The sequence below is a fragment of the Neltuma alba genome, unplaced genomic scaffold, assembly GCF_004799145.2.
Source record: "Neltuma alba isolate B1F8T4 unplaced genomic scaffold, ASM479914v2 tig00003110_pilon, whole genome shotgun sequence".
Taxonomy (NCBI): domain Eukaryota; kingdom Viridiplantae; phylum Streptophyta; class Magnoliopsida; order Fabales; family Fabaceae; genus Neltuma; species Neltuma alba.
In genome coordinates this window covers 1-16,041 of record NW_021633143.1, presented here as the reverse complement: position 1 = coordinate 16,041, position 16,041 = coordinate 1, and the positions used below count along the sequence as shown (strand labels likewise).

Here is a 16,041-nt window from a genome sequence, read left to right as displayed (position 1 = left end):
AACTACCGCTCTTTAATATAAGACTTAATTGACTAATTTGGATAATCTAAAAAAAATTAGTAAAGTTAGTTATTTGTAATAAATAGGTATTGTTTTTTTAAAATACCTTTGTTAACTATGTATATTAACTAAAACTATCATTTAATAGAACATTTAATATGTACAACTACTATAAGAATTATTTTTAAAAAATAGATAAATATAAAAGACAAAGTGAATTTGAGTCTTATATTTAAGACTAAATTAAAAGTCGAACTAGCTTTTATATTAAGGATCAAAGGTAATATTAAACATTTTTTTTAAATAATTTGTAAAACTAAGGGCATAAGGATTTTGTGCTTATTAATTTTGTTTGTTTACTGAAAATTATTTCAAAACATTGAATACCACTGAAAAAATAGAGTATTGAATGTAATTTAACACATCAAACTATGCAAGAGTAGAAGAATAAAAAGGTAAATGAATTTTAATATAATGAAATAAAAAAAACTACCTCATATTCTAATTATAAGATTTCATCTGCAGACTACAAACGAGATCTTATAATTAGGATCGGAGGTAATAATTGTTTAGGGCATTTGGAACTCCATATGAGAAAACAAGATGGAATAAGGAAAATGAAAAATGTTATCTTAAAAATAATTATCGATTTGTGTCATTACATTTTAATTTTATTAATTTAATCCTCTCCATTGTATGAAATTATCACGTTACTTTTCATGGGAATCAGTTATTGGCAAATTTTAAGGTACTGTTGTCAAACTTGCGAGTTGACTTTTTAATTTAACATTATTATGGTTTCAACTAACAAAATCGTGTCGATGCATTTTTAAACTTGTGATAATTGTAAACTCAGTTAAACTTCCAAATTCATTTATCGAGTTTACCGTTTTTACATTTTTAGCTTACAAAATTATATCAACTTACTCTTAAACTCATGCTAAATTTTTGAACTTGATTATATTTAGTAACTTTATATATGAATTTTATAGAAATTTCTTTGGGAAAATTGCAAAAAAAGACCTTGGAATTGCAAAAACGCAGATAGGGACCCTTGACAACTTCACTTTGGGTTTTGACAAGAATAATATGCTCTGAAGTTGTCAAAACCCAAAGTGAAGTTGTCAAGGGTCCCTATCTGCGTTTTTGTAATTCCAAGGTCTTTTTTGCAATTTCCCCAATTTCTTTGTTGAATGTGATAAATTATGAACATTAATAGATATAATTTCAATTATTTGAATTTAAAATATATTTAAATGAAAATTTTCTCATTTTTTGTATATTAATCGTTTTATTATATACTTTTAATACTAATATATTAATAAAAATAAATTCTTACGAGTTTGTGATCTGAGTTTATATCCTTATTCCGAGTTTGTTTAATCTCGTGAGTTTGATAACCTTATTCTAATAAACAAACAGACAACATCGTTGACAAATTTCAAAAAATGTCAACAATTAATTATTTTAAATTAATATTCTTCTGATCATAAACATAAGATCTTTATACTAATATGTATAAAGATCTTATATTTAAGATCGGAGCAGTCTTAACATTAGCCTTGTCAAATATGGGGAACTAAATTGATGAAAATAAAATTCGGAGAAACAATGCAACTCCATCAAGGCCAAATATTTGAAAATGTCACATTGAACAGTTCGGCCTGGATTTCCAACACATGCAATTTAGTTCCTCGTCAGTCATTCTGAACCCTCACCCTCGCTCGAGCTGCGACAATTGCTTCCATGGCCGGCCAAGCGAACGCCGAAAACCCAACAACGTTCTTCGTTGCCGTTCACGTAGGCGCCGGTTACCACTCCCCCTCCAATGAGAAAGCCCTCAGGTCCGCCATGAACCGCGCTTGCCTCGCTGCTGCTTCGCTTCTCTCCAAGGTTCTCTTCTTACTGTATAGAAAAAATGATCTTCTATACCTCTTGGCTTCTCACTGATTGGAAAAAATTTTGGGAGCCATAAACTTGATAATTTACGGTCAAAATTTCTGCTTTTGGTGACTCACTTCTCCGAAACCCTGAATTAGCCTGAGGAAAATATTTAATATTGAGACACTAGTTTTTTTTATAGAAAATAATATTGGCTGAGAAAATGATGATAATTCTCTAGCCGGTTAATAGTGAGAGTTGTTGCCAAAACAGAAATGGATTAGAAATTTATCGGCGGTAACGATGATCAATATTTTGCATCGTGCTAGTTGAATGATTTACTTTTATAAGTCTTCTCTAATTTATTTATTGGTTTGTGGGGTAAGGAGTTCGAAGTTCGAACTCAGGGCCTTTCAGTTGTTAGAGGGAGCCTTTTTTATAAGATAATGGGTCATCATGGACTTGAGACGAAGCTGTATTTAGAAATGAAATTTCAATATTACTGGTAGGCTTCATTCTGTTTAATTTGATTTAGGGGTCTGGAAGGTGTATGGATGCTGTTGTAGCAGCCATTCAAGTATTGGAGGTACTTTACGTTTTTCTTCTTTTTCATATTAGTTTTGAATTATCATTGAACTCATTATTATTAGGGAGAATTACAATCAGATCCTAAGGAAGGGATTTAATTACCCTAAAGTCTATTGACAAGTGAAGAGCAAGTAATGACAAATTTCAGAGTAGGAAATAACAATAGGTTCAGGCTAGTCACTGATCATTAGGATTTTTTAATAATTAAATTTCTTCCTTGGATTTTTATCTTGTAAACTTTGTTGGCCTTTGATGTATTATTTTTTTTCTGGTGATGTTTTAAGTTAAAATATAACTGTCACTCAGCCGATTTACTGATAGAACATGGGCTATTTGTATCATTGTAATATTGAAGTGAGTTAAATAATTGCATTGTGAGTGGCTTTCCTTTCCTTTTAAGTGTCCAATACTCAATGTAATGGGATTTGCGTGGAGTTGAAATTGTATTAATGATAATATCTAACAAAAGTTGAAATGGTATATTGCCATAGGGAAAAATGATAATGCTTTCAGGATGTATTGATTGAATATAACTGTTTTTCTAGGATGATCCTAGCACAAATGCAGGGCGAGGGTCCAATTTGACAGAAGATGGTAATGTGGAATGTGATGCCAGCATAATGGATGGAAAATCTGGAGCTTTTGGGGCTGTTGGTGCAGTTCCAGGTACTTACTCGAGTCCTGACAGAACCACCTTGTGTTATGGTTTGTGCTGAATTGAAAAACTTAAGCTTTACAGTTAGCTTAAAATGTTTAATCAACTGGGAAATCTGATTTCTGAAGAGATATTGTTTTACTCCTTGTTTGCCTGAGATTTATTATCTTGTTTTTGATTATTTGTTCTACAAACTATAGATCAGGTGTTCGAAATGCTATCAAAATTGCTGCATTGTTGGCCAAAGAGCAAATTACTGGATCTCCTTTATTGGGTCGTATTCCTCCAATGTAATGACTACTTGAACTCACTGCAGTTGTTATCACAGCATTTTTTTATGATTGGAACATATGCCTTAAGTTAAAATTTTTGTGATTACAAATCTGGGGCCCTGAAGTATTCAACATTAGATTACTAATTGATATTCAGTGTCAGTCTCAAATACATAATTAATATTTGATATGGCGAGTTTTGAAGTTTTTTTACTTTTAGCTCATGAATAAATCTGTGTGATAATATCTGTTTATTACTTGTATTCCTGTGTCTGCAGCTTCTTATCAGGTGAAGGGGCATCCAAGTGGGCAAAGTCAAAGGGCATTTGCTTGCCTGGAAGCACTAGAGAGGCCAATGAGGTCATAGTTTGTCAACTCCGGCACACTTCAACAACTCTGATCCCCCCCCCCCCCAAAAAAAAAAAAAAAATTCAGATTTCTTTCTATCTTTCTCTTTTTTCACCCTTTCAAACATACACCATGTTTCTGTTATGGAACTTATCATGTAGTTATAAAACTTGGATGTATAATCTGTTTAGTTATATCAAAACAGTGGCTAATCACTGCAAGAGCAAGAGCACAATGGACAAGATACAAATCTATGATTGATGCTGCCAGAGCTGAAACAGGAGATTCTTCTATGGAACAGTCTTCTGTCTGTCAAAGTACTACAACGCTAGGTAAATAATTTTATCAAACTGATAGAGTTTTCCTATTTCAGGATGGATCTTTCATTATGTCAGAAATTTAGCATTTTTTAAAGGAAAAATATGGATAATCATTTTTTCTTATGTTGAGATGTACGAACTGAGAATTTCCTTAATATCATTGTCAATTTTCTTCCTTTTCCCTTTTGAGATCATTTGGCTACAACTTAAACTATGATATTCCATGAACTTGTTCTTGCTGAAGTTATGTCCCATTTTGTTTCTGCAGCTGTAGATCATACTTCAGAAGATCGCATTATGGACACAGTTGGAGTTATTTGTGTGGACAGTGAGGGACAGGTGGCATCTGGGGCTTCCAGTGGTGGTATTGTTCTGAAGGTGACAAACAAATTTCTTGGGTTGCTTGCCTGATACCTCAATTTAATAGCAGGATGTGAATACTCAAATTTACGTGTGAAAAATATATGACAGGTTAGTGGACGAGTGGGATTGGCAGCAATGTATGGTGCGGGTTGTTGGGCATCATCAAAAGGTCCTTTTGGGGCTCCTTTCATGGTTGGATGCTGTGTCTCTGGTGCTGGAGAGCACCTAATGAAAGGGTTTGCGGCAAGGGAGTGCTGTGTCTCACTATCACTGTATGCTTGTCTAAAATATTTTATATTTTGAGAGGGAGGGATCTTGGCATTTTAGTCAACACAAGTAATTGTATGCGCTCAAATTTTACTCTTTTTAATGGCGATTCAGTACATATTTGGAAGGAAAAACGGGTGTTTCTGTCTCAGATTTCAATTGTTGGACCTTATTGATGAATTGCATGAAGTATTTAGTTGAAAACTTGTCTTTACCTGTTAGTGGTATCTGCTTCCAGTCTTGATGAAAGAGAAGAAGTGTTATTTGCCGTAGCAACACTCCGCCTATTGGATCTATCTGATGTCGCCTTTTCTGTAGCTCGCAATCTGGTGCTGCTGCTGCTTGCACAAAAATCTTACGCTCAGTTGTTGAGGAAAGCTGTCGATCTGGTACTGATAGCAGTTCAGGGATCTTGGTCGTGCAGGCAGATGCATCTGTAACAGTTAGATCCGGATTCAGCTTTTCCTGTTAAATGTTTCATTAAAATTTTCTAATCTGTTCTTTTCATAGGGTCAAGGAAAACTACCAAGGCTGGAAGCTGTAGAGATTGCAGCTGCATACACTTCCTCATCTTTTGGAGTAGGATATTTTGGAAGCTCCATGGAACGGCCCAAGGTAGCTTAAGCTTAACACAATCTGATGACGTGGTGATATCCCATCATTTGTAGCTTTATTATGATATTGTTAAACTTTTGTTTGGGTTTTAACTTAGGCTTAAAGATAGAATGTTAATCATGAAATGATTACACCATGACCCATCAAGCGAACTCTAGAATTTCTATTCCCCCCTCGTCCTTTGAATTCATGTAAATTTGGATTTACTTTGATGATTTGATCTCATTGATGTTCTCCATCTAGTCAACGCCTTTTTTTTGGTTGGAAAATAACGCTTTTACTTATGTCTACCAGGTTTCAATTCTTAGAAGTACAAAACAAAGTAGGACTGGGATAGATCAATTTGGAGCAAGAGTAGATCTTTCATGCAGAAGAGGTGACGGTCAAACAATACCTGAATCTAAATAATATAGTAGTAGTAATCTTGCCCAATGAACAACCATCATGCCCTACTTTGCAGATTTTGGATGATGTATTTCCATTGAAAGTTTGAAATTTACTGTAGATGGACAATCAAATGTTTGGCTATGCGGATTTTGATTACAATGATGTCAAGTACAGGCCATTATGGAGAGATATTGTTTACATGTTGTGGTAGATTTTGATTTTCTGCCTGGTGGGGGGCTTAAAAAATCAATCAAAATTTAAGTTAAATCACATAAGCACTGATGTTAGACTTGTACGCGAGATAACTCATTGGCCTGCGGTAACAAGCTCACTTTCTTGCTGAAGACTTGCAAATGGTCTCTATTGGGTTGTTAGGTGAGCTGCCCTGCATTGCACCGCATCATTCATGCTTCTTCAAGTTTCCACTTAAGAATGCATATTCTATTTTACGTATGGTTGATGAAGATATCAAATTCAAAATACGCAACGGATTAATATTTTGATGGTATTGATTAATAGCTAATTACTGGATGACACTTTCTTTCTTTCTTTCATTTTTTTTCTTTTTGGATGAGATAGGGTGGGCTTATTTGAAATTTAGTTGAGGTGTACCCCAAAAAAAAAAGTTTATGTATAAAAAAAATACAAAAAAAAAATTTAGTTGACCTTGTGAAAGACGCATGAGTCGAAACTAAAAATTATAAATGAAAAACAAAAACACAAGATTCTTTACCAAATTCATACGGAATGTAAACGTCAATTGGTCAGATGCCCGCTGTTGCTAATTTTAAGATATTCTTTTTGTCATATAAAATCTAATTATTGAGTTGATTTTCGTCCTAAATGTAAGATCTATTCATCATATTTATTATTATTTTTAATTATCTTTATTGATACTCCTTTAATTATAATTAAGTAGAATATGGAGGGAAGATATTAAGAAAGATAATTATGGTATTTTAAAAAAAATAATTTTTTATAATTAACTAACTTACCTAACTTTCTTAATCTAATCAAATTAATTAAATAGGTCTTATATTAAAAATCGAAGGAATACTATTTTCTCCTTTCTTTAACATAAGAATTACTCTTCCGATTCTTAATATAAGATTCATTTAACTAATTTAATTAGATTAATGAAGTTAGATAAGTTAATTAATTATAAGAAATATGACATGTTTTTTCTAAAGTACCATAATCATCTTTCTTAATATTCTCTCTTCCTCTTCTACTTGATTATGGTTGAGGAAGTATCTATAGGAGTAATTTAGAAAAAATTGATAAATATAAAAAGTGAGTCTTATATTTAAAACCAAAACTAATTTAATAATTAGATCTTTTATTAAGAACCTAAAGAATAGTTAACTAATTTGAAAAGATTAAGAAAGCTATTAAATTTTTAAAACATTTATATTTATCATTTTTCTTTTAACTCATTTGCTTCACATATAAATTAATATACTATCTAGTCTAATTTGAGTATATTAAAAAATAATTAAATTAATTACTTGTCAAAAATATGTTAGCTTTTCTGAAAAAACTGTCTTAAATCACTTGAATTGAAATTAAAATTCGATATAAACTCCCTTCACATATGCAATCAATAAAATTAATTTAGATAAATAAGAAAAACAAAATTAATTATATTTAAAGCCAAATTCAATCCTCTCATAACTTTTATATTAAAGACCGGAAGTACTATAATCTAATAATAAACATAGGTATTTTAAAAATATTATGTCATATATATCATAATTAAGTAATTTAGTAATTTCACTAATCTTCTTATATTCGTCAACTAAAGTGTGCGTAATACATATATATAATAGATGGCATGCAAGAGAGGACAATTCACGGAGAGAGAACCATGCAATAACCTCAAAACATTCGCAAGGCGTCATCAGACTTCTCACACTTCATGAACACATGAATCGTTGAATTTTTTTTTCCCCATCAAATACTATGTATCAATAATTTCATTTTTGTAGAAGCCAAACGCCTAATCGGTTACCGTCTTAAGCACATGATTGTGCAGGGCATGAGTAAGACTTGCACTACTTCCACATACGAACAAAGCAAAGCGAAGTAAGAAACACATGAATACCTTTACCCAGACTAAGAAACCAAATCAACAAGCATACAATCAAAATTGGGTTTATCAATTCAAACTTTATCATATAAATCACACAAGCAACGCTTGCTGTCTTAAAAAGGCATTGCCATGTATAACCAGATTTCCTCCCTTGGTCATTAATCTCCCACTCGACTGGGAAGACAAGTTTGCATCATAAAATGCCTTTATACGAGGGATGGTTAATGTTATATTGCTACTCTATTGCTTGAGAAAATAACCAAGTCATGAAGAAAAATATATATTTTGCTGACTTAATGCGCAATGCATAAGAACCAAGATAGGGCAAAAGGCAAAACCTCCCGAACACAAGTTGGCGACCCAGCACGTTATACATCCTCCGGCCAGGATATGATCGAACATATAGATTAATTAAAGTTATGAATCCTCTTTGCAGAGATGAGGGTATTTTGGAGAAGCATAGCTATGGTCATAGGACCAACTCCTCCAGGAACTGGGGTAATAGCTGAGGCTACTTTGCAGGCTTCTTCATAGCAAACATCTCCAACCAACCTGTAACCTCGAGGGCTATTTGGATCCTGTCACAAACACCCAGTAGAACATTTAAATAACTAATTTTAAGCATTAAGCCATTAACCACGTGCTTCATCCTTGAAGACCCAGTACCAACCTAAGTAGCCCGCTAATTGTGCATTAGAAACCCATTAATATTAGTCTACTTACATCTACTGGGTTGATTCCAACGTCAATAATAACCGCACCCGGTTTAATCCAGTTTCCCCTCACCATGTTTGGCTGTCCAACAGCAGAGATTATTATATCTGCCTGTCTGGTGATCTCCTCAGGATTATTGGTTCTGGAGTGGACAACACTGACGGTAGCATCTTCCCTCTATTAACACGAAATACAGAGACAGGGGAATATGTAAATATGAAACAAAGAAGAAATAAATGAACAGTTACATTCAATAAAAAGTTTGCTGTGTGTACAGAATAAAAATTTAAATTTGAACCAATGATATATTACTTGGAGTAAGAGAGCAGCAGGCATTCCTACAATATTGCTCCGACCAATCACAACAGCTCTCTTTCCTTTCATAGAAACACCATATCTGTGCAATAGCTCCATGCATCCCTTGGGTGTACATGGAACAAACAGGGGTTCTCTACCACGCATGGCAAGGCGGCCAATATTTAGTGGGTGAAAACCATCCACATCCTTCTCAATTCTAACGGCATTCAAGACATTCTGCTCATTTATATGCTGTCACAAGATTGAGTTAAAAAATGAGTCCAAATTCCGCACAGAAGTTACAGAGAAGGTCCATGAATCACATAAAGGATACAATTCCTTTTCTTCATTTCAAAATTTCAACATATGTTACATTGAAGTTGAGATGAAAGATAGGTATGACACATCACAGAATCAAGGGAAGGAAAAAGTAGTTGAATGGATCAAGAAATTCCATTTGCTCCATAAACCGCTTCAATAAATTGTCTGAATTGAACTACCAGCACTATTTGAAGCAAAAATAAGGCAACTATAATTTTAGCCAATAAAACAGTCCTTAAGTTAAACTATTAAATAATTTATCCATGGAAAAAATTGAATGCAGTTCCCTAATTACAAACTGAAAGATACGGCTAAAAGTAAAACTCTCATCAAAGCATAATTCAACTGAAAAACAAATGAAACCAAAGATCTAGATGCATACCGAAGGTAAAGGTAACTGAACAAGAATTCCGTGAACTGAGGGATCATCATTGAAGCCTGAAATATGTGTTAGCACTTCTTGGTCTGTTGTATCCTCAGGCAAATGAACTTCAAAAGAATTTATTCCCACAGATTCACAAGCCTTCTTCTTATTCCGCACATAAGTTGCAGAGTCCTTTCTTTCTCCAACAAGGATTACAGCTAACCCCGGAATCACACCAATGGCTTCTTTCATCCTGGAAACTTCATCTGTTATTTCATCTCTGATTTGCTTTGCCAGTGCTTTCCCATCAATCACCTCGGCTGAAGCCTCAGTAGCCATGGCAGCTGAGCATAATGCAGTATGAAAATGTACGAAATGAGACTAGTAAAACAAGACTGGTGCCACAGAATGCCAAGGAAAAAACCACTGGAGTGCATGTGCATCAGTGGGTGCATAGGCACACATACATGAGCATTAGAATTCCAAAATAAATATGTCTCGGGTCATTTAAGAATCTCTTCCACAACCAAATTTTCAATATTCATCTGTTAAACCAGCCTAATGCCTCAGATTCTTCATTATACCAGTCATCATGTTAAACTAGATCATGTACCAGGAAGGTAAAACACATCTTAAATGAATATTGAACTCTGCAAATTCATGAATACAGTACTCCAAATACACTCCATAGCTTGTGTGCATCTTAATTTTGAAGAATTGTAATATCAAAAGTCCCAAAATTAATCATTAAGAGAAAACATAAAAATTTGACAAAATAATAATAAGAAATGCAAATTAACTTATTTTAGTTGATAAAACCCCCAAAAGATACAAAATAAGACGGTAAAATAAGGATGTATCACATCTACAAACCATAAATGATCACTACTTGAATAGCAAAAGAGATTTAAGACCATTTCTGGTCTTGAAGCAAATCAACATTACACTTTCTAGTTTCAGGAGAGCAAGTATCACAAGTTTTGCAGCAATTAGAAACTAACACCAATATATAAAACATAAATCTTTTTTAACACGATCGAGATATCAGCATGGTTTGAGCTTGGGCGTTCTTATCGACAGAACAGCAATTTAGCCAAACAAAAGGGGAAAAAAAATTCGGCCTTAGCGCTGACTTTACAGTGGATAATAAAATCATTCAAAAAGAAAAACATCTAACTTAAATATTATACGAGGAGGAAAGCGCTCGAACCCGTCACAACTCTCGACTAAGAGCTCGTAAATGCTAAATGGGGTAGAATTCAGAATAGGAAAGCACCATTCTGGGCACTTCATAAGACCACAAAGAGACTGAATTTCACAAAAAATAAAAATAAAATAAAGCTGCAGTATGACAGAAAGCACACAAGAAGAGCAGGATTTAAATACCGGTGGGAACCACAGGAGATGTAGAAAAAGGAGAAGAGCGAAGGGCGAAATAGCGAGGAGAGGGGGAGGAGTATGCAGGAACCATACGGAGCACGCGGCGGGGCGAAAAAGCGTCAGTCCTGAGGCGAACAGGGAGGAGACGAGCGGCGGCAGAGGAAGGAGAGAGTCCGTGGCTACCATTGAAGCCATTGGATGACTCCTCATACGGCGTCTCAGAAATCTGAACGTTGTGCCGTTGTTGGCGGGGTTTTAGAAGATGACGGCGAAGAGCTCAATGAACCAACGGAGGCCGTGATGCTCTTCGCCGAGTGGTCACGTTCGCGTACATGGAATATGGAATCAGCGATTTTGGCCCGTCCAAAAATTTAACTGATTTTCTTTTTAGATTTAAAGGTCGAACTACAGCTATAATAGTATGCGCGAAGTGGCACGGACTACGGAGCATTGCGATTGTAGATATTGATCGTTCTTTCATGGTAAAAAAAAAATCGTCATTTCATTGAGATTTTATAGGGATAAATTTATATATTTTTACCGAGGTCCAAAAGAAAAATCAACACAAATTTGTTGATGTTTGTTATTACTTGCAGTTTTTAATATAAAAACTAGTTAATTAATTTAAATAGATTAAAAAAATTAATTAAATCAATTATTTGTAATAAATAAGTATTGTATTCTTTAAAATATTCTTATCAATCATATCTATTAACTAGAACTGTCATTTAATAAAATATTTAATATATACAATTACTATAAGAATTATTTTAAAAAAATTGATAAATAAGAGAGAAAATGAATTAAAATATCATATTTAGAACCACATTAAATGTCAAACTAACTTTTATTAAGAACTAGAACCAGTATAATTGTTTTTAAGTATGATTAACATCGATCTGACAAGTCATGCAAACAATATCAACACAAATGTGCGCTGCAACAATAATACATTAATAAGACCATAACTATAGAAGTGAGGTCGACGATATCAAATCTTATATAGTACAACCAAGGATATCATGCTTCTGAGGCCATCAGTTTGAGGGATGCGACTTTCATGAACGTTAGGGCCAGTCAAGCATGGTTACGATTCGGCGGCAGGTTGCTTGCACCTGCGACCTGAAAGCGCAGCTATAGATTTATTTGGAAGGACCATTTTCCTGTCTTTTGTTTTTACACTTTCAAGCACTTCTTGGCAGACAAAATTTCAAGCATTGCTTGCGCTTGATGAGCTCTTGTTGTAATGGACATTCAAACATCAAGCACGTAGGAAAAGGCGAAAAAATTTACATACCAACAGTACATCAACAGTTATGCCCTTCTAGGTAAGGAGAGCCAAAATTTTTCTAACAATGTAAATGACCAAAAAAAAAAAAAACAAGAACACTTCAGAATTTTATATGCAGATGTATTTCTGTACACATTTGATGGAATTCCTAGTCAACTAGTTTTCACAATTATTTTCCTTTTCCTATCCTTTTAAAAAAAAAAAAAAAATTCTATCAAAAGGCAATCTTCATATTGCCAATGTCCCTTCGGAGATTTGGTTGTCCTCCAATGAATCTAAGGATTGAGATTTGGATTTGCTCGCTATTCGGTTAAATCCATAGCCAAGAGAACTGCCACTTGTTTCACACAGCTGTTGCATAAACCAAAAAGAACAGATATCAATATTCTGACGTCCATTAAATAGTAACGCAGAGAACCAGCATTGACATAACCCAACAGTCATATGACTCGCCCCACGCCTCTCTCTATGCTTGTGATTTATAAATACATACCTCAGCAAGCTCAGCTAGATGCCGGGATCTGAATTCATTTATAGCTGATGCAATCTCTGACGTGGGAAGTTTAGCCTGAAGAGATGAGGTTTAGAGAACAAACATTAATTCACCCCCATACTATATGTAGCATTGCGTCACTATGTACTAAACTACCCAATCTTGGAAACCTCTTGCATTCAACGTCACAATTCTGGCAACGCCTAACGTAAACAATCTTTAGCCATTTTCATTTCATCTTTTTATTCTCCTCGTGTTTTGGAACAGCTAGTGTCTTCAATGAGATATTCAATCAAAACTTACAATGAAGTATGCATTAAAAAACAAATTCTCATAATCAGAAAAACCCAAAACTTTAAATAATTTATAAGCGGGCAAGTTATATAACACTTGCACCTGTTAGCACGCTATACAAGACCTTTTTTACCAGAAGCTATACAAGACTGAATCAGACAGTTTTATACAATCTATCTTTATAAAGTGTTTGACACAAAATCAGTTTCCATGACATGAGTTAGGACACTAAAGATGTGTATAGGACACTAAAGCTGTCCCTGCACACATCGATTAGTTTACTGCACCCCAAGGAAGTGGAAAAGGCTTTGGAAAGGAATCATACAGAAGGTATTTAAAATAACAACACGCCATTCAAAGCTTTGGCTTGATGGTGACCGAATTTTAGTATCACCCATCAAGTCACAAGCTCAAATTGGCACTCAGTTGAACCGAAATAATAATGGTAATAATTCTACAGTTGCCCTCACTCACCATCATATCATGGCATTCCATTAAGGCAGATGGATAGGCACAAAAGTGGCCTCCACTAAAGCAGCTGCTATTGCTTGTGCTATAGCATCAATGTATTTTTTTTTAAATATCATGTAAAAAAGATGTGTGTTCTAATAGTTGAGTTTTTATATTACTTAACCTCATAATCCATTGATAGGCACATGATACTAATGAAATTCTTATTGGCATGCCATATAGGTCCTCCAGAGACAGATTTCAATTTTAGCAAGAAGAGCAAATAAGCATTGATCAAAATCAATTATGCCAATTAATAACACAAAAGAATCAATAAAATGTAAATTGATAAAAGTCAAAAGATTTTTCGTTAAGCCAACCATAAATACACTCAAATATAGATATTGTAGTCAAAGCACGTTGATTTACCTGAGCAAGTACAGCAGCTGCTAGCTGAAGACTTGGTTCCAGGGTCTCCGGTACAACCTGCAAATGCAAGTGACAGGCAGGGGATACATAATTTAGAGTAATTATTTCAGTTATAGCCACATGCTTCTCATTTTGCTGAAGATATATTAATTATAGACACAAAACCAATATACTTATTGCTTCAAATTATAAAGTAATCGGAGCAAGAAATACTAAAGGAGGTATCAGATATTACAGCAGTAGCTCCAGCCTTTTCTAAATTCAAGCCATGATCAACATCATGAGCTCGAACGAAAGTCTTTATATTTGGGAAGTATTTGCTCAGAGCCCAAACTGTTCGATAATTTGCACCAGGAGAATCTAGAGTTACTGCTGCAGCACACGCTCTTTCAGCCCCATCTTGTGTAGGACCTAGTAATGCAATAAAAAGCAAATCAGATAATGGACATGAATGTGGTCTTAAGTGCTGAAGTCAAGCGCACTACCTCACGACTACCGGCATCTCCAAAGTATACAGGGAGATCCAGAGCACGACCAACTGCCACTCTATCACTGAAGATGTTTAACGAAGATGGAAAGGGTTAAATCATCAACAGCTATTTTCCAACTCCATCCAAAATTGAATACAGAATATTAATTTACACTTCACACATCTTAAAAAAGGGGATGGGAGGAAGCTAAACAAAGAATCCGTAGAAACATTTAAATATTGCCCATCTTTGTCTCCAAAGGCTACTGTCACATAACTAGAAACCCAAACTCTTAATGCATAGACAATACAGTTCATCCAACTATCAGTTGCATATGAAAGCCAAACTAAATAATCTTCGACTTAAGATTTTAATGCTTCATAAAATCAGCAGCAGATGAACAATCAAACATGATATTTGAACACATCTAGATGAAAGTCAAAAGTGTTATGCGTTTTTGTTTCTCATTTTTCTGTAGAAATAACATATAAACTACGTTCATCTTAAAGAAGTGTGAGACGAAATGATAAAGTTTCACTTGGCTTATCAAGTTACCTTCTCACGTCTAGAGCAACAAAAGGGATCAGTCGCTCAGAAAGAAGTTGAGCAATGATCTGGTAACAGCATAAGTATAAATTGTTATGCCTAGGTATTTTTATTTAAATTAATAGAACAATCAAACGAACATTAGAAAGAACAACTTACCTGGCCAACTCGTCAAATCCACAAATAATGATGTGATCTTGCAAATCATCCGTCTGTAAAAGTTGTCATCCACAATGCAAACTAAATATCATGCCAACTCTAAATCAAAGTTAAATAACAAATGAATATTGATTGTGAGTTTACATAATTAAATTTCTACAACCACAGGTATTTGTCAAATAAATAAACTGTGATATAGAATTTCCAGTCAACTGACAGCAAACAGGTTGATAATCTGATATAGAAGGAGCACAAATCATGCAAAGATTCATATACAGCGAACAAATGTCCCAGCCAATCAAAATGGCAAGGAACAAAAAAAGGATCGGATACTAAACCGTTGAGGTAGTGGTTTAAGGATCAGTGGATCAGACCAGGGTCAACTCGAAATCAAAACCGATCATATTAAATATATAATTTAATTAAAAATAACAAAATATAACAATATTAATAATCACTAATAACAAATATAAAGAAATACAACAATAGTTTTTGATTGTAACATAACAAAGAACAATAACATTGAGAATTTTGATCTTTAAGATTCCTCAATAACTAAATTAATAATTATTGATACCAAAATCATCACCAAATTCATTCAAATCTATAGTAACTAAGATATTAGGAGCTGAATGAGAAAAAATAAGGTCAAGACATCATAATTATCCAAACCAGTTCACACCGGTTTTTGTTGATTTTCACTGGTTCATAACGGTTTGACCGGTTCGATCTTTAGCCGGTTTAGCACTTGAACCAACCAGATCACTAGCCGGTTCACCAGTTTTCCAGTTGTACCGGCCGGTTCGATCTGGTTTTTCTCTTCCATGCAAAGGGGAATAAAGGATATAAGTTGTTAGATTTAAGTTGCACCTCTAAGTGATTAACAAATTTATCCTTTTATTAACAAAGTACTGCCCAGAAACTAGTGTAGAATATGATTATTGTATTAATTTATGATAGATTTGCAATTTCACTTCAGCACTATTTATTGGCAATTTGGGATGACCTTTAGTTTGGCCTTGAGATATTGTATACTAGTAGGATA

General features: G+C 34.2%; 2 protein-coding genes and 1 long non-coding RNA gene across 6 annotated transcripts; 1 reads left to right on the top strand and 2 right to left on the bottom strand.

Moving 5' to 3' along the window:
• The first annotated feature begins 1,652 nt into the window (after positions 1-1,652).
• LOC114740316 (putative threonine aspartase) lies at positions 1,653-5,906 on the top strand. 4 transcript variants are annotated; one of them, XM_028928443.1, is made up of 11 exons: positions 1,653-1,893; positions 2,417-2,467; positions 3,015-3,135; positions 3,325-3,366; positions 3,677-3,756; positions 3,950-4,076; positions 4,309-4,442; positions 4,536-4,699; positions 5,013-5,136; positions 5,205-5,309; positions 5,604-5,906. In XM_028928443.1, the coding sequence occupies exons 1-11, from the start codon at positions 1,747-1,749 to the stop codon at positions 5,715-5,717; spliced, it is 1,209 nt and encodes a 402-aa protein (XP_028784276.1). In that variant the 5' UTR covers positions 1,653-1,746; the 3' UTR covers positions 5,718-5,906. The 4 variants fall into 4 exon arrangements, with proteins under 4 accessions (XP_028784276.1, XP_028784274.1, XP_028784275.1 ...); XM_028928441.1 differs by having other exon boundaries at positions 1,658-1,893; positions 3,330-3,414; positions 3,675-3,756; positions 4,333-4,442; positions 5,013-5,130; XM_028928440.1 differs by having other exon boundaries at positions 1,665-1,893; positions 3,330-3,414; positions 3,675-3,756; positions 4,333-4,442.
• Positions 5,907-7,834: 1,928 nt separating this feature from the next.
• Positions 7,835-11,207, bottom strand: LOC114740323 (bifunctional protein FolD 4, chloroplastic-like). Its single transcript, XM_028928453.1, is given in 6 exon segments — positions 7,835-8,366; positions 8,512-8,679; positions 8,815-9,051; positions 9,503-9,828; positions 10,871-11,033; positions 11,036-11,207. Coding segments are annotated over 6 exon segments (1,104 nt in total). The 5' UTR covers positions 11,075-11,207; the 3' UTR covers positions 7,835-8,195.
• Positions 11,208-12,359: 1,152 nt separating this feature from the next.
• On the bottom strand, positions 12,360-15,029 carry LOC114740324 (uncharacterized). The gene is made up of 7 exons (XR_003739683.1): positions 14,997-15,029; positions 14,847-14,905; positions 14,307-14,373; positions 14,057-14,232; positions 13,822-13,878; positions 12,649-12,723; positions 12,360-12,506 (listed from the first exon to the last, which is right to left on the bottom strand). It is a non-coding gene; the product is annotated as an uncharacterized LOC114740324 (long non-coding RNA).
• Between the last annotated feature and the right edge of the window lie 1,012 nt (positions 15,030-16,041).

Coding starts and splice junctions, on each gene's coding strand:
- LOC114740316 (XM_028928440.1), top strand. CDS start 1,747: ATGGCCGGCCAAGCGAACGCCGAAAACCCAACAACGTTCTTCGTTGCC. Junction 3,415..3,674: donor TTGGGTCGTATTCCTCCAAT/GTAATGACTACT, acceptor CTGTGTCTGCAG/CTTCTTATCAGGTGAAGGGG. Junction 5,310..5,603: donor GCTCCATGGAACGGCCCAAG/GTAGCTTAAGCT, acceptor TATGTCTACCAG/GTTTCAATTCTTAGAAGTAC.